Source organism: Molothrus ater, chromosome 9 (assembly GCF_012460135.2).
Source record: "Molothrus ater isolate BHLD 08-10-18 breed brown headed cowbird chromosome 9, BPBGC_Mater_1.1, whole genome shotgun sequence".
Lineage (NCBI taxonomy): Eukaryota > Metazoa > Chordata > Aves > Passeriformes > Icteridae > Molothrus > Molothrus ater.
Window position 1 is genome coordinate 6866752 of NC_050486.2, and position 23336 is coordinate 6890087.

The window sequence follows — 23336 nt, forward strand, 5'->3', positions numbered from 1 at the left end:
GAATGAACCACTACATCAGTCTAAAGGCACCTGGCTGTGGTACAAATTACATTTCTCTAGGGAAGTAGAAGATAAAATCCTTAAAATACATATCACACCCCCCCTCAAACAGCCAACCCAAGGCAAGGAAACTCCTACTGTATGGCTGATGTGGCTGACATGTTTCCAAATTATCCTGATCAACTTGTGCTTTTGGATGTGGAGGGAAGATTATGAGCATGCTGGGGAGTAGCTGTGCTGGTTAAAAGCTGTGATCAATTATTTCTTTCAAGGCATTTGTAGATCAGGCCAAAAGAAATTTGCACTACAAGTCGAAGTAGGCATGGAGTGTAACAGGCTGGAAAGGAGACCTGTATTTATTAGAAAGGTGCTCCATCTCCAGGAGATATAGGAAATTTTGTAACAAAAGAATCAGAGTAAGGAGCCTGATTTATATTTTAATAATCCTGCAAAATGCAAACTTTCAGCCTAGATAGAAGACCTAAGAAGAAAGGAATTAAAATATATTTAATATATTTAACAGCTTGTTTGTGTTCTAGCTCATTGCTGGAAAACAAACGTTTTACAAAAGTAAGAATCATGGAAATATGCAGAATTCATTGTCAACAGAGACAAGAATGTTACACCAGATTTCTGATAACTAATGAAGGGTTAAAACTTGAGTGAAGGAAACAGATGGGGGAAAACAAAACTTAATATCATAAAGTTCAGGACTTAAGTCAGGCCAGAAGTTACTACTATTCATAAACAAAGACAGCAACTCATTGCTTTGACTCCAAAAGAATACAGTAAGTCGTCAACACATCTTAATTTCAAAAATATGGCAAAGCCACACCAAACCCTTTTCAAATATATAAATATTGTGCTTATTACACCAAGTTCTGCCTGCAGACTGTTGCGCCTCCTACAATAACCCAGAAAAACCCTGGCATGTCTGTGTACAGTTCCCACTGACAGCAACTGGTGAGGATTCTGTGCCACTGTCAGGACCCATTCCAGTAACTTTCCTCTAGAAAGACAAAGAAATTATTGGGGGGAGGGAAGAGGAGACTGAACAATGGAATTTTCCACTTGAAATCAGCTTCACTGAGCATTTTTCTTCAAGGAAAACAAAGCCTATGCAATAGAGATTCCCAGAACCCTCGAGAACACCCTGCTACTAAAACCCTCCAAAGAAAACAGTGAGACAATGAATGCTTTCCAGTGTTTATCCATCTCTTCCATTCTACCACACTTACACTTCCATGAGCTCATCAAATAAACATGAACTGACTTGAATGGGAGTTATCATTTACCAGCTGAATATGCCCAAATCAGCTGGAGGCAAAGGAAGATGAGGGTGCTCAGCACTCAGAGAAAGGAAACTAAGAACAAAATTCTACACAGAAATCCTGAAAGAAAACTTCCACTGTGCCAGGCCTGACAGTTATTGATAAAAATAACAGTTACTAAACCAAAAAGTAGTGTTTCTGGGGAAAACACTGATTTGCGAAACTAAGCAATGTGATGGAATAATACATTAATGGTTCCAAATAGCATCTAAAGAGCCTGCTGGACAACTCCTGGTCTAAGTACATCAGCAGGATCACCCCCTACCACATTGGTTTATATCCTCTGTCATAGTAAATGCTCTGCTGACTAAAGGTTTCCACTGTACTGGAGTTGGGATTGCTGACCCTGGAGAAGAGAAGACTCTGGGGAGACTCTGGAGACCCTTCTAGGATATCAATGGGCTCCAGGAGAGCTGGAGAGGGACTTTGGACAAGGATCTGGAGGGACGAGATAAGGGGGAATGGTCTCCTACTGCCAGAGGGCACAGTCAGATGGGATATTGGGAAGGAATTTTTCCCTGTGAGGGTGGGGAGTTTGTGGCACAGGTTGCCATCCCTGAAAGTACCCAAGGCCAGGCTGGACAGGGCTTGGAGCAAGCTGGGATAGTGGTGCTCATGGGGAGGAGGTGGGGGAAGTTTAGAATGAGATGTGCTTTAAGGAAGTCCCTTCCAACCTAAACCCCTCTAGGTTTCTATGATTCTATGTAGAAGAAGCTTCTCTATACAGCCCAATTTTCAGTCTGTGGTAACAAATTCACTTTTTTCCCCCCTAAGGATGTGTGTTTTGGCATAATATTTTTAAAAATACCAGCAAAGTGTACAGAATGCCCTCCCCCTCAGTGTATAAACCCCTCTCTTGTGCTGCCCCAAACCCGAGCAGGTACTCACCCAGGACAGAGAGGTAGAAGTCCTTCCTGGCCTCTCCTGCAGCGTTGGTCACCACACAGGTGTAATGTCCCTCATCTGCCACACCCACAGGGCTGAGCCGCAGCGTCCGGCCCCCTGAGACAGCCAAAACAGCATCAGAGTCCTGCTCTGCCACCCAACACCATCCCAGGCTGGGCAGGGCACACACACCCTGCTCTGCCACTCAGCACCATCCCAGGCTGGGCAGGGCACACACACCCTATATCTCAGGGCTGGGCAGGGCACACACACCCTGCTCTGCCACCCAGCACCATCCCAGGCTGGGCAGGGCACACACACCCTGCTTCACTGCACAGGATTCATGGATTGGCACTTAGGACGTGGCAGGAACACTGTGCTTGTAACACACACTGCTGGGCAGGAAATTGGGACAGCACACAGTGCTTCAGACAGCAGGGTTTTCACTGACAAGGGTGCTTTGCTGTATTGAGATTCTAGATGAATATTCATGAAAATTAATAATGTCTCATCAGTGCTTTTTATGTGTGTATACACAAAAATAAGCTTATCTCTATAAGTACCTTGTTATATAAATACCCTTAAGGTATTTTCATTGATAAGGAATAAAATTCCACCTCTCCCTTCCAGCATTTGCATTAATTGTACCATCAATAATAAGAGTAACAGCTGATAGTAGCACTGGTTTACATACAATGGTTTGAAAGAACAGATTCTTCTTGACTCTGTAGTAGTCAAGTCACCTCTGCACAGACACGTTCATTTAAAATGAAGATTTGCAAGTATGTTTGACCAAGGATGAAGAATATCCCTGCTTTGCCATCACAGAGTAACTCCTCTTTTCTTGCTTTTTGGCAGAGGAACAGCAGAACAGACATTAGGGAGCATTTCAGTGTGAAGCCAAAGGCAGCAGCCAGCCTGCAGCTTTTCCCAGTTTCTGGTTAGCAGCATTCCCTAACCCACACCACACCAGCCCTGGGCAGCTCCTGCCTGTGGCTATCACAGTTGGGACACGGCCCAGAAAGTGATGACCCTGGTCACGCACTTGGAGGAACAAACTGCTGAGCTGGTTACTGGATGTGCCTCTGCCCAAGGAATCCTGCCCTGCCAGAGGGAGCACTGGGACACTGAGGGAGGCTCAGGTCTGCCAGCCTCGTGTCTCCCGGATCCCTTCTCCCATCCAGCCCTGCATGAGGCCAAAGCAGAGGCAGAAACCTGCCTGCAGAACGTCGACTGTGACCTTCCCTGGCATCACACACCCAGCCCTCCAGTGCTGAGGCAGGACAGATTTTCTACATTTGGCTAAACAAAAGCTCTTCTCCTTCCTAAAGCCCATGTGCAGGGCCAGGAGTTGGACTGGTGGTCCTTGTGGGTCCCTTCCAGCTCAGGATATTCTGTGATTCCATGATCTGAATTAACTGACTAAAAGCTGCCAGCAGTGTGTCCACACACTGAAATTATCCACAATGCCAAGTATGTTTTCAGTCAACAGAACCAAAATCTTGCTTTGGCAAAGTATTTAAATCCAAAATTAGAGGAGGATTTTTGTTGTTGTTGTTGTTGTTTTTTACAGCTTTACAAGCAGAAATAAAGCTCCAAGTGCCATGCTGGCTACAATTCACTACCACAACATGTATGTTTCTGAAGCACAAAGTTTGGAGGAAAACAAAGCCCTGAGCCCTGGCGTGTTTCCCCTCCCACACAGCCAACATCCAGAGACAATAAACATCTTTTTGTCTCTCCCTTCCTGACTCTCGATCCAGGAGGTGAGATTAGTGTGGGTGTAGAAAGCAACAGACAGGACAGAAACAATCAAGCCCAGAAGATGTTCTTTTTGTTGATGGCAACTTGAAACAGAAGGGAATGCAGAGCACTCCCAGAGCCAGGTTCATACTGGGAAATAATCAGACACCCACTCCTTTTTCCATACACCATATGCAAAAATGGGAAAGCATAGGACAGGACTATCTGTAACATTAAAAGCTGCACTCATTAAAATATCCTGAAGCTGATCAGCTTCAAATGCAGTCTTATCTGAGCTCTTAAACATCTTCCAGCTCTTTACCTGTCTGATAGTTTTCTTAGGTTCATGATGCAGGCTTTGCATGGTGGCTATCATAAAACTTCATAACAAGTTATTGTCATGAGATTTCTACTTGCCAGTGGCAAATCCAAGGTCAAAGAAACAACACAGCCAGAAATGCTTTTACATGCACTCATTTCTGAGGCTCTCTTTCATTTCATATACAGACCCATAGAAATTAGAGATATGCTTTGGTTTTTGTCATTTGTTCTTTCAAAGATTTTTCCTCTTTAAATGGTAAAACAACTGTGAAGAGGAAGAAGTGGCGAAAAATAAATAGGAGAGATAATGAAGAGTATTTCTGGGCATGACAAAGTGAGATGTTGCCATGTGCCCTCCAACTTCTGTACCTGAGAGGATTTGCACTGAGCTGTTCAAGGTGATGGGCAACCCATTCTTGAGCCACGTGATTGCTGGCAAGGGGATTCCTGAGGCTTCACAAACCAGGGAGATGGGATTCTTCTCCACAGTGCTGATGTTTTCAGGCAGCTGCAGGTAACCACCAATACTTGGGGGAACTACAGCAAAGAGTAAAGAAAAGCCATACTTCAGAGCAAATACAAATTTATTTTGCTCACAAAAAATTGTGTCACCCAAATATTAGTTTACTGAGGGTGAGTAGCAGGGTGGTCTTGGTTAAACCTTAATTTCTCTCTCCAACAACAGAATATTTCCCACCATGACATTCACCCTAGTATAATGTAAAATTGCACCATATCCTGGTTATCTTGGGAGATGAAGCAACTTGTGGTAGATTGATATTAACAGAAAGAGGGCTACAATTTTAAAATATTCAGGAGTTATAAACCAGCATTTGGGCTTTTCCTAACGGCGCAACTAGAGCTGCATCCCCTGCAGCAGATGCAGGAGGTGCACTGAGCTGCCCACCATTGCTCGGCCACCCAGTGGCGAATCTCCACGTGTCCCAGGTGCCCCCACTCACCGTGCACGCTGAGGTCGTATTTCCTGTCGGCCAGCCCGGCGGCGTTGGTGGCCACGCAGACGTAGCGGCCGGTGTCGGACACCCGGGCGCGCTGCAGCCGCAGGACACGGCCCCCGGCCAGCACTGCCACCTCCCTGCCACTGGCCAGCGCCCGCCCGTCCTTCAGCCACATCACTGCTGGCTCAGGAATGCCCTGAGCCTCACACTCCAGGGATATTTCGCTTCCCTGGGTGACAACAACCTCTAATGGGTGGGGACCACTGTTGGATATAGTTGGTCGAGCTAGGGAAGAACAAGGGACACAGTCAGTGTAGGAGTCAACTGGGAGCTGCCCTTCAGAATCTTCACCTGCTGCTGAGTCGATTTTCCAGAGCAGCAGGGTCAGTAAAAGGCAAATCAGCTCCTTTCCCCCTCTCCCACATCATAAAGTAAAAATGTTTTTTAAAATGTTAACTTACGGGCAATTTTTAAAATACAAATGAGAAAAAATTAAATTAAAAAAGACTGTCCCCGCCTTATCAATCCCTACAGATTTTGGAAGATTTTCTTCTCTGTAGGATTGTTTAAAAATACATCCTTTTATTCCCAACAAAAATATAGTAAAGTCTAAGGGAATTAAGAGAAATCTAAGTTCATTCAGTTGTCATCACTACTGCAGCTTGGGGACAACACTAAAGGGGTTACATCAGTGGATTGTGCACTTTCAACAGGGATGTGCAATGTCTTAGTCAAGCTAGAGGTCCAAATTGCCAAAATTTTAATGACATAACACTCTCCTTGAACTACCTCTAAAGAGTCCTACAGCCAGCACTCCACCTCTGGAGACCCTGCAGCTCAACATCACTGCCCAGCTCACACTCCCATAACATTACTGCACAACTGGTAAATTGTGATCAGAGTTTTCCTGGCACTTACTGTACACTTGCAGGCTGTACTCCTTGGTGGCACTCCCAGCCACGTTTGAAGCAATACAGGTGTAAGATGCAGCATCAGATCTGTCAGCAACTGCAACCTGGAGCTGTCTGCCCCCGGACAGCACCCGCACCCTTCCCGATGGCTCCGGCACCACAGGAGAGCCTGCAAGACACTTTCTGTCACATAAAACCACACAAGCAGCCAGGAGCAAATGAAAGTCATGTGGTGTGAAGTCCACTGGCTCATTCAAAAGGACTGAGTTGTACATTTGCCCATTTTAGAAGTACTCTGTCCGAGTTTTTCCAGAGAGCAGGAACTTGGCACAAGCAGATCCTGAGGACTTTTTGTATTAACCACTGATTTCATGGCATACCCTGAGCTAAAGCACACTGACTCTCCCTCACATCCATGCAGTTTGGAATGCCACTGAGCAGAAAGCTCAGCACTTTCAGTAAAAGGTGACTCATTTTTCAGTGTATAATTGTCTCACCCAGAAATATATATAGAAATATATAGTTTAGGTTTCACACTATCTATATGCTGTGTGTCACAGGCTTCTTCTCAGGAAATCAGCAGCAGAAACGTGACAGCAAACTCCCACTGCATTCTTTGAGCAGATTCTTCAGTCTTGGAGACCTCAGGTTGTCCATTTTCATCTTTCCAAACTGCAGGGAGACTTCCTGACAGAAGGAATGCACCTGCCATGGATACTTCTAAGAAGCTTAATCTTCATTTCCCTCTTGTGCATTTACAATCCTCTCTACAAAGTGCACCAAATGTCAAACATGCTGAAAAATATATTCTTCCTTTCTAACTGCTTTTCTAGACTTTCTAGCAGGTTTAAGTCTCCTTCCTGCCATTAAGTGTACACACATTAGCCTTGCAGTGCATTTACATGTCATACAAGGCCTTTCTAGCTTCCAAGAGACAGGGTTTAAAAAGAACTTCCTGTTCTCTGCAAATGTTATGCATTGGAAAAAGTGTTCTGTAATTAAAACCTGCTCTTTCCATGAGCCAAAATTAATTAAAACATGTACATACCATATTGAATTGTTCTGCTTAGAAAAACACAAATATAAGTAAGATTGATTAATAACACAAGAATTACCACACTGGAAAAGTAAATTATCTTATTTTGTCCTGTATTCTCTCTCCAGCAATGCTAAAGGAAGGTGCTGAAAATAGCTGGCTTTGTCTGCCAACTCCTAAAGAGGTGTTTGGCAATGTAACTTTGACCCCTAAAGCACGAGGTGTGCAGACTACTCTTGAACAAGATGGGAGGAGAGAAAGGGTTTGGTGAATCCCCAAAGCAATGACTACAACTACACCTATCTTCACCACTTGGCAGGATGCCATGGCTGTAGATTTAAAACCAGCTCAGAGAATCTGTGGTATGCAGTGGATCACTGGGCAGAAACGCAACTTCACACCAAGGGACTCCCAGTGACCCTGGCCCTGACATCTGGGATCCACAAACAAGTCTTACAATCCCAGAATGGGACTGGAAGGGACCGTAAAGATCATCTCGTTCCAACTCTCTGCTATGGGCCCAGACACCTTCCACTTGCTCAGAAGACAGCTACCCTGGTCTGTGGGGCACTGTGCTGCTGTCCTGCTGCACCCATGGTAAATAAGCATTTTAAGTACTCCACAGTTCATTTTTGTAAGCTGAGCAATCTCAGCACTGCATTTCTCTTACACCTTTAGAAACACCTAATCCAAGCAGAGGTGAGATAGAGAGAAGGGAATAATCCATTCCTGGAGCCCACGTTATTTAATGCCAGGATTATGCAGATATATCTGCACATTTGAACTCCTCAGAACACACCATCCAAAATCTACACAAGATGAAAAGCAAACCCAGCAGGTCAGAATTATCCCATCTGCTTTATAAAACAGGCAATTGGCAGTTACCCACCATTCTTTTTCCAGGTGAGACTGGGTGGTGGGATGCCACTGGACTCACAGATCAGGCTAATCAAGCTCCCTTCAGTGACTGTCAGCTGAGAGCTGTCATCTGAGCCAGAAATACTTGGTGACACTGCAAAGAAAAGCCAAATAAGTGCAGTCTTTGAAACAACATATTATCAGCCAGCAGTAAACCTCAAATGACCTTCATGCAAATCTCTCCCATTCAGCTCTGCAGCAATGCAAGGATTGTCTCCTCAATGCTAACCAGGCCCTGGGTAGGGAAAAATACACTTGGGAATGACTGCATCCATCCTTCTGGGCTCTAAGGGCTGCTGCATGCACAGGCTTTAATTTGGGCTGCCTTTAATGGACTTCACTGAACAAAGCTGGTTTGGGGAACTTTGTCAAGTGACTCCAACTCTTAAGAGCCTGCCTCATTCATGGCCTCAGCTAATAAACCCACAGAGATCATCATCATCATTGACTTTTAAAATTCATCCTACACTTTTCCTTTGAATGTTTCCTACATCAGCATGCTGGCTGCCACATCCAAAGCTATGGATCCCACCCCTCTGATCACCCTCCTGCAACAGAGGGATCACTTTGCTTTACAGCTCTGTGACTCTAAACCAGCTGCAGACAAAAGGGACCAATGTTTTACTCTGATTCTCAAAGTCTTAAAAAACTTTGGTTCAATTTCTAGGGAAGGGCTAATTGCCTCTCAGGAATCAGGGAATCATTTTCATCCAATGAATACAGAGCAGTAGAGACCAAGAAAAAGCAGAGGAGAATGTAGGTTGAACTTGGCAAATAGAACCTCCCAGGTGAGCAACTTATGCAGTACTTTTTTAATGCATGTGACAATAGCCAGCTTCTCCTTCTGACACCTCCAGCTCTCCAGCAGCAACCAAATGTGTGGGGTTTGAAACAACGAGGGCCTTATGGTACTGTCTGCTTTAGCCCTTTATTTGTCCTGCTTCCAGCCAGGACAAGCCTGTGCTGTTCTCTTCATTTAACTCATAGGCTGGCTCCTGGATCCACACTTAGTTCTCACAAATCCTCAGAAGGATACATTTCCTGGATTTAAAATCTCAAAATATAGCAAGGAGGACTTTGGATGCTGGGGCATAAATGAAAGCTATAATTCAAAACAATTACCCACAGATGGCTTTCACAGACAGCCTGTGGTTTCCATCAAGCTTATCCCATCAAAGCTGCTAACTAGCAAAGAATTATCCCTCCATTCAAATCCTACTGGAATGGTCCTACTGCACAAAGGAACAAATCTAAATCCCTCCAGCAAAGGTCCTGTGTAAAAGTCTGGGAGAGAGAGAGGAGAGCAGAGGCTGACCTGCACAGTAAATGGTATTTGCTTCAGCATGGGAAAATGGCACAGTATTACAACACCCACTTCTAACTTAAATGCCATAATTGGGTCTTTTATAATGACAGACTTGAAATCTGAACTGAAAAATGTCATTTTAGTGTTACAAACCCTCGTCTGTAACTCTAGTCTTGTGACTCCAAAGCAGTTGGAGTTTGAACATGAGAAGAAAATGATGGTACAGAAGACCCCCTCAAAAGCAATTATTAAAATAATGTTCTAAGCCACATTCATCACAGAGCCATAGAAAAAAATATTAAAGCTGGTTTCATGATTCAGCACTAATAAGTTTGTAAGGCAGCTTTTATTTATCTGAATTTCCAATGCTTCAGCATTTCACTAAGTGGAAAGTTGGTATGTTACTTTAAATGGCATTAAAGCTATGGATCCAAACCCAGGTATTTATCATAGAATCATGATCACAGAATGGTGTGGGCTGGAAGGGACCTTAAAGATTATCTTGTTCCAAGTCCCTGCCATGAAAAGGGATTCCACTCACTAGTTATAGTTCTCACTACTCACATTCCTGCAAGCTCAACAAAGGCCTGCAGAGTAACTGGTGTTAATTTAGAACTAAATTAAAGCAATTTGAAAAATGTGTGCACTGTCTTGGGCCCATTCAACTACAGCAAATACAACAATATATCCTGTACGAGCCTCAGCAACTGAGTGTTGATGAACTACAGAAGATTTCAGTGTCTCACATCATAATTCAGCTCTGAGCCTCATTCCCCTTTCTGGAACAAGCTTAATAAATCTTACCCCAAATATTGACATTATAGTTCTTCTCAGTTTTCCCAGCAACATTGGTCGCTTCACAAGTGTAGCGTCCAGTGTCCTGCACTTGAGCGCCTTCAATCTGGGGACAAAAGCAAAACCTGGGTTTCTTCTTCACACATAATTATTCATTAAATGTGCAGGGAGACAGGGCTCAGGTTTCAATTTTATTTTTACATATGTGTCCATAATATTAATAAAAGAGCATGAATTCAGCAAGCTCTGTACCCAGACAGCTGGGGTACATCTCTGCCATCCCTCCCTCCTCACACACTACTCTGCTGTCCCACCTCCACGGAGGGTGCAGCTGCCCAGGGTGAGCCCCAGCCTGCCCTGCCTGCCCAGCTTACCTTCAGCAGGCTGCCATCTGCAGAGATGCTCAGGCCTGGCTTCTCCAGCAAGGGCCGCCTGTCCCTGAGCCAGGCGAGGCGGGGCGGGGGCACGGCGCTGCCCTGGCACCGCAGCTCCAGGGCCTGCCCCAGCAGCACTGACACGTTCTGCTCCTCGCCCACGATGTCAGGAGGGACTGCACCAACACAATCACACACTTGGTTACCTTGGAAAGCCCTCTGAGACCATCCAGGCCAACCACTCCCCAGCACTGTCCCCAGAGGCAACATCCACAGGTCTTAAATCCCTCCAGGGATGGCAACTCCACCCCTGCCCTGGGCAGATGTGCCAGTGCCTGACCATCCCTCCTGTGAAGAATTTTTCCTAATATCCAATCTGAACCTCCCCTGGCATGACCTGAGGCTCTTTTGTCCTATTGTTCAAACCAAGGGACCTTTGGGCACTGAAGATTTCACAGAGCAAACATAATGTGGAGTTAAGGGACTTTACTGCACAAAGATAAAATGACACTACAGCTTCAGTTACACACAACTTCAGTCTCCTTTTTACCACAAAACCCACAAGAATAATTTTTGTTACTTACAGAATATGTTCCACACAAAATACACACTAGTGAGGTATCAGCTACAGAGGAATCATAAGGAGAAGCAAAGATTAGCAAAAAAAAAAACCCTTTAAATGTAGCTAGAAAGGAAAATCCCCAGTATATACAAATGGGGGAATGCATTCCTGCAAGAAAGAAAAAGAGCTGCTGAGTGAAAAAGCTCATGAGATAACAATCAGCCCCAGAAGCTGAAAATGTCTTAAGCTGTTCCAGACAGTGCCAAGAAGGATACTTAGCTTTAAGGAAAACTCTGACCTAAGATAAGTTGTCCAGAGATGGCCAAATACAGCTGACTGAGTAAGTCATATACAGAATTCATGATCGGCAAGCAGGTCAATAGGCTAATGACTTAATCAACAAATAATAATCTACAATTAGCTCATGTATCAGGTTTTTTTTGGTAGATCCATTTTTTTTTGGATCTATCAATTAATGCCGCTGTTGGCACTAAGCGCTATATTTACGTTTGTCCTGCAGTTCAGTGATAACCTCATTATTACACTATTATTTCCAAATCAGACAGTAGAAAAATCCCCTTTTGAAAGGAAAGTTTTCTTTGTAGAAATAAAAAACACCAGAACACTGGACACTTCAACTGAAACCCATTAGCTGTTCTTGAACAGTGCCAGAATTTAAGAAAACACATTTTCCCCCCTATTTTTTAATTCTGTGTTTCCACAAGCAGAAAAACAAAAATAACTGAGAAGGCAATTAAGAACTAAACCTTGAACACAGCAAATCAGAAATTTTCCAGAGGGAAAGTGTTCATGGCGGGAGTCAAAAAGAACACAGACAAAATACTGCTCCCAATAAGTTGACCAGGACCATAAATAAGAACCTTTATTGTCACATTTCCTTTGTCCTTTAGTTTTGGGGTCCATGACCCCAGACACTGAAAGTCTGAGTGCACAGAACTTTGGGGTGAGAAGGGAGGCAGTGGGACCATCTGTGAGAACATGCACAGTAGGTTAATCACACATGGGAGAGCAGAATGTTTCCCAAAGTGGGACAGCAAGACAGCTCTCGAGGTGGCCTGAAAGACCAGGAACAATCAAGCTTGGTGTTTCATGCCCAGGAAGTACAGAGCAGAGCTGCTGATTTCACAGTTTGGAAATAATTTAGGGAAAAGCCTGGTCCCTGTGGATAAGAAATACAGTAAGTGAAAAAAAATCTGTTTATCTTTTTATCTTTCTAGAACTCACAAAGGTCCAGATTCTTTATGAGTATTGTGGAACTGAGACTTGGAAGCTGATCCATTCCTGCAGAAGGCAAATTTATTTCCAAAGACTTTTCAACCATTTACTTTTCCTCTCAGCTCAATGAGTTGAAATGTGCTCAAAAGGAAACTGAGTTTATGACACAGACACTAAAGCACTTATTTCTGAAGGAAATTTCTGAAGGAAATCTGAAGGGGTTTAAAATTAATCTAATTATGCTCATAGTAACTGTAAGTAACTGAGCTTGTTCCAATTCCTGGCTCAGTGCACATTTCCAACCAACCCAGCTCCAACTCTACTCCAAATAATTTTTCTCCTGTGGCTTCTTAATTAGATTGCCCTTATGAGGCAAGTCTGAAGAGCAATATTACTTTTTGGTGACAGCCTCACTCAAGCTGGTCCTGCAGCTGAGCTCAACCCTGGCCAGCTCCTAATACAACATTAATTTTAAACATACACAACTCCTAACTCTTTTCATTTCCTCCAGCTAAAACGGACAGAGGTTCCAGAAAATAAAAGAGGAATAATAAACATACCTATGTCACATTACAGAGACATACACACCTGTCCTCAAAGTCCAAAGGAGACCCTGATATTCCTTGCTCTAGACATGAAATCTTTCGGCCTATATTAACTTTGGCTCACTTGCCAGAGCAGAGTCCTGGGTTTCTAACTGCCCCTTCCAGATGCAAAAGTCACCAGGACTTCAGTCAGGGGTACCCTAACCAAGGGAGACAATTCTGAAAGCCAAACTCAGGAGCAAATAACTTGGCCAGCTGCCCCTTCTTAGAACTCATCCAAACTCCTAACTTTTCTTGCAAGGGTTTCCACAGGGCATTGCCATAATGCTGGAGACTGGCAGAGTCCACTGACCTTCTGAAAGCAGAAGCAAAACCCCAAAGGTGCCTCAATTCCAAATGCCTCTCTACACATCTGGAACTGTAACATTTCTAAAACAAATGTCAGATTATTGTTCATCCTCATTTTGCTGCTGGACAAATCCTCTGAGATGTCCAAGGGAACTCAAAACCTGCTACAGTCACACTCCCTGGCATCCCTGCTGGCACAGCATCCAAGGGCTCTGAGAACACAACATGGGTGACCTTAGGGACCCTTCCAGTGCCTAAGGAGGCTCCAAGAGAACTGGAGAGAGACTCTGGACAAGGGCCTGGAGGGACAGGACAATTAGAATGCCTTCCAGAGGGAAGGGTTAGATGGGATATTGGGAAGAATCCTTCCCTGTGACGGTGGGGAGGCCCTGGCACAGGGTGCCCAGAGAAGCTGTGGCTTCCCCTGTATCCCTGGAAACATCCAAGACCAGAGTGGATGGTGCTTGGAGCAAGTTGGGATAGTGGGAGGTGTCCCTACCCATGGCATGGGGTGGGACTGGATGAGCTTTAAGCTCCCTTCCAACCCAAACCATTCTATGAATATGAAAAGGCATCTGATGCAAGTTACAATAAATACAGGATGAAATTCATACAAGTTACAAGAAAGCACAGAATCACAGAATATCCTGAGTTGGAAGGGACCCACAGGGTTCACCAAAATCCTCCATAGGACAGTCCCAATAATGCCACCAGGTATCTGAGAGCATTGCCCAAATCAGAAGGGAGGAGGAATTTACACAAGTTCAGGCAAAAAAAAAATCAGAATTAACTCACTGATAATCTGGAAAACTGACTAACTGAAAAAACACTTCTTTCCTGCTCCTTGAAGGAGACAGAGCTGACTGGCTGGACTCAATACAGTGTCACTATTTAGCACTAAAAGAGTCCCCTCCGTTTAGGCAGGCAGAGCAAGGCTTGGGAGTGGCTTGGGAACTGCAGAGCTGGATGGGGAACTCCCAGTACTTCCTTCTGGTGCAATAAACACAACAGAGCACTGGGTCCAAGAATATCTCTCACCTGGCAGACCTATCTGGTTTACACAAACACGTGTTTTCTTTTATCATTTGTAAAGGAGCTTTTATGCATTAGACCTGTAAATTCACTGCTGTAAATTCAATGTAGTTCATAAATTCAATGTAGTAACATTTCTTCAAGGATACACAGAAGGACACACCTACCCACTTTAGTAAATGAAGGTGGATGTGCGTATATACATTTTAACTTCCATACACAAACCACTCCTCCTCACCTGGCCTTCCATTACAGGTTTAGACTATTTTTACTCAGTGCTGCTCAGGGTCTGGGCCCACAGTGTTACATTAAAGCTTGAAGAAAAGCTCTCAGAGCCAAAAGGAAGACGTTTGTCACTCACCATACACGCGGAGGTCGATGTCCCTCTGGCTCTCCCCCGCAGCGTTGACTGCCACACACGTGTATGTCCCCGTGTCACTGAGCTGGGCACTGGGCAGTGCCAGCACCCGGCCCCCCGACAGGACCTGCAACAGGAGCACAGCACCTTCAGGCACACCCCAGTGCCAAACACAGGTGGGGGAACTCCTAGGGCTCCTTTCAAAATGGAACACTTGTTTTGCCACTGCTTCCTACCATCTCCCTGCACTCCAGTGTTCTCTTCCAACCCAGACTTGAAAAGAAGAACTCCATCTTCATGCCAGTCCCCAAGGAATTCCTGGCATTGTCAAGACATTGCAGGATCTGGACACCCCTCCCTCCCACCAGCTTCAAACATGCTGTCACAGCTTTTATCTGTGCCCTGAGCTGGTCCCACAGAACACAGATTCCCCCTCTTCCCTTTCAGATTATAAAAGCAACTTCCAAAAACCAACCACAGCCTCTCATTTTACCTCTGAAATATCTCCTTATATCAGAGGCTGGTTTTCTTTTCTGAATTACTGCTGTATGTAATGAGCTTTCCAGATTTCTTCAGCAGAGGAATTTGGTCTATTTTCCTCTTCTGCCCATAAGTGGAAAATTTGTTGATGCAAATTTACTCAGTATGACATCAGCTACATGACATTTATTTCAGTGTATCTCTATCTTCCACTTCACACAGTAAGTGGACCTAAACTCACACAAACAACCCAGACCAAAAGGCCTTATATTATTATTCCAAATCCTCCATCTTATTCTCTTCCATTAAACTGCCCTGACTTAAAAGCCTCCTCCCACAAGAGGGAACACCATAGAGCAGGATCTGTCCCTGGTACCTGGAGGCCATTGCTGACGCTGGACACAGGGCTCCCATCCTTCAGCCACGTCAGGATAGGGGCAGGGATGCCTCTGGCTTCACACTCCAGTCTCACTGCATTATTGACCACGACTGTCACCATGTCACTGCTGCCAGAGATGGATGGGGGGACTGAAAAAAACATACAGAAAAAAGGGCTGTAACAGCTACATAAGAGTACTAATCACAACAACATTAAACAGGTTGCATAGTTTTGGATGTTATTTCTCTTTTCTCATGTTATTCCTGCTGAACTCTTGTAATGTCTTTGCTCTGTGCCAGATCCTGCTCTTCCCTAGCATGAGCAGGCAGATAATTGCAGTGAAACTACTGTGAGCAAGGTATGTAGGACTGGGCCCACAGCCCAGAGGACAGCTGTGAAACCCAGGAACCGCACCATAAAGCCAGAAAATATTCCCTCAAACTCTTCTACTATTCCATTTAGACCTTGTGAAAGACTTTAGGAGTGGTGGGGATTAAAGAAAGGAGTTTACCATATAAACCACATAAAGCAAATCCATACACAGAGCGATAAATTGGCCTGGCAGAGCATATGGAAACGTTTATCAGATTAGACTGGAAAACATCTGCCGCTCTGATGACACAAAACATTGCAATGGAACATCTAAAGGCACTTACTCTAGGCACACAGTCTAGCAAATGTTGTAGGGCTCTGGTAGAAAGGGAGACAAGAATCATTAAAAAAGGAAGATGTTTCATGCACTAGGAGAATCAAAACTATTCTGTTTGCTCCTATCATTAATAACTTAGCGATAAAGTTTAAAAGTCAGTATCAGATAAAAACTTAATGTTTCAAGTCACTCCTGCAAAGAGATGAGAATGGTGTGAGCTACTCATACATACAGCCATGTGAGGAGAGAAAACGTTTAAAATTCTGCACTGAAAATAAGATTCATTAATGAATTTAGCAACTTCTAAGAACTTGTAACTCAGGCTGTGGCTGCCCCACTATGGTTGTGTCCAAGGCCAGGCTGGATGGAGCTTGGAGCAACCTGGGATAGTGGAAGGTGTCCCTGCCCATGGCAGGGGGTGGAATTGGATGGGCTTTAACATCCCTTCCAACCCAAACCATTCCATGATTTTGTGATTCTTCTCACTCATACATATATTTCACCAATAGCAGTAAGGGCAGAAAAAAGGCACAGGATTTTATAATTTTTTCATCTTTTCCCCACACATAGAGTTCCTCCTATTGCAGTGCAATGGCATTCATTGTTGTCAAATAGCTGAGAAAGCTACAGTGGGGAAAAAGAAGTGAAAAAAAATTAAAACAATGAAATCCTATGAATTCTAACTAAACTTGCATTCCACCTGATTCCTTCCATTCAGTGTTAAGCCTGAGGTATCAAGCATTGTTTTTTAATGCCAAAAAGATCTAATAACACAATTAACAACAGAAACTGGTGAATAAGACCAGCAGTTGACAGAGGCAGGTGCTCACAGAAATCTAGAGTAGTCTTTCCATAAGTTCAGCACGACTTCCAGTACTTGGCATTTGAGCCTGTTCTCCATTAAGGAGTCATTGCTTCCACTGTTAAAGAGGGCAAAACCTTTAAGTTTTGTCTTCTCAAGCTCGTAAACCCCAAGGACAGTGGATGATGAACCCGTGGATGGTGAGTTCCAGCACCTCTCTAGAGTCTGCCTGGCAGGATACCAGCTGAATGAAGCAGGTTCATGGACAGTTCAATGCAAATTGTTCCTTTGATGCAATTACTTGTGGCTGCAACTGCATATACTCTGTTCTAGAAGGGGAAGCTCTGTGTCTTAGAAAACTCTGGACGTGTCTGCTGAAATTCTGCCACCCCTAAAAAGACACACGTGTACTGCAGGGTTATTTTCCATTTAACTAGACTAATGACCTTAAGCTCTAAGGATTTCCTGGGAATTCATCACTGGGTGGGGTTAATTGCCATTGACTGTGTCTTGTGCCATCAGTTTTCCCCATGATGGTCATTAAATCCATGGAAATGCGCTGCCCAAGTCATTAATTAACATTAATAGAACTATATACTGTGTGTGCATCTCAGCTGGGGACACCGTGACAAATTTGGGCCACACTTTTGCAAGGAAGACTCCCACAGAAAACCAGCTACACGCACATGCATGTACCAAAGATAAGAATTTGGATTATGGCCGCATCCAAAAGCCACTGAAATCAGTGGAAAAGCTCCAGCTGGGCTTTTGCTTAGGTGTCTCATGTCAGCAAACACCCATGCACTTCCACTTCATCTTCTTGGACACAGCACACTTTTCTTTAAAACTCTTGGATTATGGAAGAGCATTTGATCTGTGTCCTTTGTCTATTGTGAGCTTCAAAGTCACCTACAACAAATCCCAGCAACTGCCCGGGCCTCCAAATTGCTCAAGTGATTCCTTAAACAAAATACCTCTTCCATAAATTCATTCTTCCTAGGAATGCTTTCCCTTGGCACATTTTCCACATTCAAAACACCTATGCCAGCATCAGTGAGAAAACAGAAGAGTGAAGAGCATGGAGTGCCAGGACAAGGGGGAATGACTTCCCATTGCCAGAGGACAGGGTTAGATGGGATATTGGGAAGGAAATCTTGGTTGTGAGGGTGGGGAGGGCCCTGGAATGGAATTCCCAGAGAGGCTGTGGCTGCCCCTGGATCCCTGGAAGTGTCCCAGGCCAGGCTGGACAGGGCTTGGAGCAACCTGGGCTAGTGAGAGGTGTCTCTGCCTACAGCAGGGGCTGGCACTGGATGGGCTGAAAGGTTCCTTTCAATCCAAACCACCCTGGGATTCTGCAATCATGTGATGAGTGACACCAAGTCTGTTAAGCAGACTGGAAAAGGAGGAAAGCAAAGGTGGAGCTTGCATGTATTCTTCCTAAGTGTCACAATACAGGGCAAGAGGAAGCAGCCTCAAGTTGTGCTGGGGGTAGGGAGGTTAATTTGGATATTAGCACAAGTTTCTTCATGGACAGGGTAGGCAGCAACTGGCACAGCTGCCTGGGGCAGTGGTGGGGTCCCCATCCCTGGAGGGGTTTAAAAGCCATGTGGATGTAGCACTTGGGGACACGGATCAGTGGTGGCCTTGGCAGCACTGGGCAATGCCCAGTGCTCACTGGGACTCAAGGCTCTCAGAAGTGTTCCCCGAGCCCCAGGAGTGGCAGTTCCCTGGCTGTGCACTCACCATGGACCTGGAGGCTGTAGAGCAGCTCAGCCGTGCCCGCGGCGTTGGCAGCCAGGCACCTGTAGAGGCCGGAGTCGGCCACCTGCGCGCCCTCGATGCGCAGCACCTGTCCCCGGTCACCCAGCGCGCGCCCGTCCTTGGACCACGACACGGCTGCGGGGGAGAGCGGGGACAAATCACTGACAGCCCCAGAACACGTGGCACCACAGAGCTGTCACGCTGGCCACCTCAGCTTTCATGCACACGCCAACGTTTAACAGTCAATGGCAGCGTTAGTCGTGATTAAGAATAATAAAATGGAACAGAAAATCAGGAAATAGGAAGATTTGCTGACTGTGCCCCACAATTTAACAGCAAATCTGACACCATCATCCACACCCCCCATATATTTATGGAAAACTGTTGTGAAATTGAGAAATTATCATACAAAGCAAATTATAGGAAATTTACCTATTTTATACTATGGTAAAGAGCAGCTGTTTAAAACCACACAAAAATATGAAGGTGTCCCTGCCCATGGCAGAGGGATGGAAGGAGATGAGCTTTCAGGTCCCTTCCAACCCAAACCATTCAGGGATACTATAATATCCCTATATATTATAGATATATATAATAGGGTATAGATAGAGGATCCATCCAGGGATTCTATAACACATATCAATTTTTTTTACCTTTTACCTTAAATTATCAGTACATTAAACTGAACTACCTGGACAAAGAATCAAAACATAAGCAAGCAAATCAAAGTGCAACTGGCAGATCAAAAATCTGAAAATAAAGAGCAGAAAACTTGGTGTTACTGCAGAAGAAAATTTTATAGGAAGTTGACAACCAAGAAAATCTGCAGATTTTGCATCTCAGCCAAAAGATGGCACCGTCCATCAGGAGAATGGGTCATTGAGACTTTGGGGGCACCACTTCACTACTCAGATGAAATTAGTGCTCATGGAAGGATTATCAATAATACACAAAGGGGTTTTGGGGAAAGACTCACACCCACTAAGTGCTCTGGCCTGACTGACAGATAAGACTTGCACACAGCTTCTCTCTTTTCCAGTGGGATGCTGTGCTCTGACTTTCCTGACTCATGTTATGTCTTGACAATAGGATGTGCCATTGCATCACATCAGGGGTGACCAAACTGTTCTTACTGCATAAATTATCTGAAATCCATTGTTTTAGTTGTTGATAACTACAATAACTGAAAATTTGGAGGATAAAGGAGAAAAAATTTAAAAGGAGCGTAAAATAGACATAAAATTCTTATGCTTTTATAACATTTTACTTCCTCAATATTTTAACTTTTTTAATGTAAGAATAAATTATTCTACAAAATAATACCTTGCTGTGAATTAACTCTTAAAAAGGCAGAAAAGGAGAAGCTGGATGCACATCTGAAATGTAATAACAGCTTTCATCTGAAAACGTTGCTATAATCAGCATGAGAATAATTTGCTATATTAGATATAAGCTCTTATTAACAATTCCCCCTGTTTTGCCCTACATTAATTAATACAGCAAGTTGCTCTCATAATAATATGTCTTTTTATATCTTGCCAGGTAAAGAAGTCCTAGACATGAGCACACTTGACAGGCACACTCAATCCATAAAGTATTTCAGGTCTGCCTACACTAACAAATACTGAACTGACAGGAGATGAAAGTGGATGTGTTTAAAGCTCATTCAGTAGAAATCAAATAGTGCTCTTGTCTGTGGACAGGGCATCACAAGGGAATAGATTATCCTTGTGATGTGTTTTCACTCATTTATCAGTGGGGATCACTGAATTCCTCAATCCTCCCTCCATGTCAGCCCATACATTGACATTTCCCATCACACAGTTTCTAGCTGGTTTAAAATCACACAATTAGCTCCACATTCAGCATATCCATTACTTTCCAAAGACACATGAAAGTGAAACTCCTGATGAGATGTTCCCTGAGGTGCACATGGATACCTGGCAGAGGGTTCCCAGATGCTCTGCATTCAAGATGGATTGGATTGTTCACCACCACTGTTTCATTTAATATTTTTCCTGCATCTTCCAAACTGGGTGGTTCTGGGAAGAGACAAAAGCAGCAGGTTTCCATTAATTCAGCCACCCAGCTAGCAGAGCATATGATCATAAAGTCATCTACCGTGGAGAAACTTTGGGCAATGAGTTGCACAAGCTTCAACTGCTGGGTGACCAAGGAATTTCTCCAGAAATTTCATCTCTGAAATGGGAATACTCTCTAATTATATAATCTCATTAGTGGTAAGAGGAATAAAACATTATTTTTACTAATTTTAATTTTTTTTCCAGGAAAAATGGAACTTAAAGATTTTCAAGTAATGGGTACACAACACAGAACAGCAATTCTTTCTTGTGGCAAGCTCCTCTCACTTCAGCTGGTGATAGTAAACTGAGTAGTGTAGACAGCTTTTACCCTTCCTGAAGTTCCAAAATCTGAAACATGACAGAAATGCCAGATAGTAACAGTTTGAACATGAAGACAGAGCAAAGGAGAGCTTTATGAGCATGGGATTGACACTGAAGTTAGTTGTGATGCAATTATCACAGTCTGAATGTGGTTCCTCTTTCTAAGTCCCACCCAGAGAGACTCTGCAACCTCTCCTCGCTTCAATTTAACGTCTTCCAGTTACTGGCTTGGTTTGGCAATAAAAGTCAATGTAGCCATACTCTGTGAAAATATTGCCACAGTCTATTCCTGCACCTCCTGAGGATTCCCACCCCTCCTTTGAGGACTGGGTCACATCAGCAATGCACAACACTTCGTGACCACTTCTAAGCCAAATATATGTAAATCATGGTGAGAGCATTTATTAAATTCACATGCAAACAACAGCTTCTCAAGTTTCCCTGATTCTTCTTCTATTGTTTTTAGCTGCAAAAGAAAATTCTCTTAAACAGGGTGAAAAATCCCCGCACAAGAAAATGTTCCTTTCTCAGAAAATTTATTCCTGTAAAAATTTCCCATTTCCCAGGGTCACGGGGAATACCAATATCCACAAAAACCTTGGATGAAATTAGTAATGACAGCGGTGGTATATCACACATTGATTCAGGAACACAGAGTGCCCTTCTGAGGGGTGGGTTAGTAGGAATGTGTTTGACTTTTTGGGATACCTCTGAGCAGCAGAGGTACCTGGAAAGACATTCATTCATTTCTGTATCCTTTGGTATTACAGGAGAGAGGCCAAACTCCACAAAAGCCAGTTTTTGCCCTCACTCCCTTACTAATGGAGTGGGACAGAGAAAGAGAACTGAGAGGTGGATGTGCAGAGCCAGGAGAAAAGCCAGAGCAAGGTGAGCCCAGGTGCAAGAGCCGCGTGGACAGCCCCGTTTGGGCGCGTTACCGTGCACGTGGAGCCGGGTGTGCTGCTGGGCCTCCCCCGCAGCGTTGGTGGCCACGCAGGTGTAGCGGGCGGCATCTCCGGGCAGGGCCTTGCCAAGCTGCAGGACACGGCCCGAGGCCTCCAGCTGTTCCCAAACACAGAGAGGAGCCGTGTGACACCCCTGCCCCCAGCACAGCCGCTCGGGGTGAGTGGACACGGCCAGGCTCATCCCCTCCCAACCATGGAACAAAGATTGCTTGGTCAGAGATTTCCCTGGGACAGCAGCATCAGGAGCTGTACAGGTGTGAGGAGACCTGGCTGGTGAGGGGCAGACAGGCAGAGGAGACTGCAGGCAAGGTACCAAAAACTGCTCCAGCCATGGGGAATCAAAGCCACTGCAAGCACTCACCCCCGGAACATGCGAGCACTGGGGAGGGCTCTTCATGGAAAGGCAGGATCTCACCAGGAAACTTACAGGAAACTCAGCAGCTTCTTACAGGTAGCTGCTTCAGTGACCACAGAACAGCTCTGCTAATCCCACCTCACAGGGATGAGTGGCTAGAGCCACCTCACAATCAGCAGATAAGCATTTGACCTTGAAGGGCTAAGTACAACTGAAAGGAGACAGATTCTGAATTTCCAGTCATGGACTCTTCTGATATGAGGTGTCTAGTGGGATTCAGTCTACTGAACACCGCTATTACCTGAGACACCACCCTCAGGCAGAACGCCCCTCACTCTGCAGGATGGCTCTTGAGCACTTTTGCATTACAGTGTGAGAGAAGCAAAAGGAAAGGAAGCACTAACATGCATAACTTACAGCAATTATCTTCCATGGTTTGGATCCCATAAAAGAATCATGCTTACTCTGATATTTCCCCTGGCTGTGTTTACTGGCTGTCCATCTTTTAACCAGGTTATGGAAGGGCTGGGGATGCCACTGGCTATGCACTGCAGTGTCACAGGCTTGTGGAGCACAACTGCTCTCTCAGAAGGCCCAGCCGATTTAATGGTTGGAGGAACTGCAAAAAGCACCAGAAAAAAACATTGCCTCATTTAAATATGCACATTTAAATATAGAGAAGCAGTGTCCCAGAGGTAAGTGCAGCTTTACTTCTACTTCCAGATCTAGTGGAAGGTGTCCCTTGCCATGGCTGGTGTCCAACTCAAACCATTCTATGATTCTATTTCATCTAATCTCCTCTCCAGTTTTACAACCTGCTAATGCAAATAAACATTTATAAAAAGTTTGAGCACCTTCTTGCCAGCAATTTGAAACAAAA

General features: G+C 44.5%; 1 protein-coding gene across 1 annotated transcript in view; it reads right to left on the minus strand.

Moving 5' to 3' along the window:
* The window catches only part of HMCN1 (hemicentin 1), a 164245-nt gene that overhangs the window by 53467 nt on the left and 87442 nt on the right, over positions 1 to 23336 (minus strand). The window contains exons 35-47 of the mRNA XM_036388148.2: positions 22921 to 23075; positions 22075 to 22198; positions 20672 to 20773; positions 18714 to 18866; positions 15517 to 15668; positions 14664 to 14787; positions 10580 to 10755; positions 10215 to 10311; positions 8076 to 8198; positions 6158 to 6319; positions 5243 to 5524; positions 4650 to 4817; positions 2220 to 2333 (exon numbers count right to left, since the gene is read on the minus strand). Coding sequence (XP_036244041.1) covers positions 2220 to 2333; positions 4650 to 4817; positions 5243 to 5524; positions 6158 to 6319; positions 8076 to 8198; positions 10215 to 10311; positions 10580 to 10755; positions 14664 to 14787; positions 15517 to 15668; positions 18714 to 18866; positions 20672 to 20773; positions 22075 to 22198; positions 22921 to 23075 — 1932 coding nt within the window. The remainder of the gene's footprint in view (positions 1 to 2219; positions 2334 to 4649; positions 4818 to 5242; positions 5525 to 6157; positions 6320 to 8075; positions 8199 to 10214; positions 10312 to 10579; positions 10756 to 14663; positions 14788 to 15516; positions 15669 to 18713; positions 18867 to 20671; positions 20774 to 22074; positions 22199 to 22920; positions 23076 to 23336) is intronic.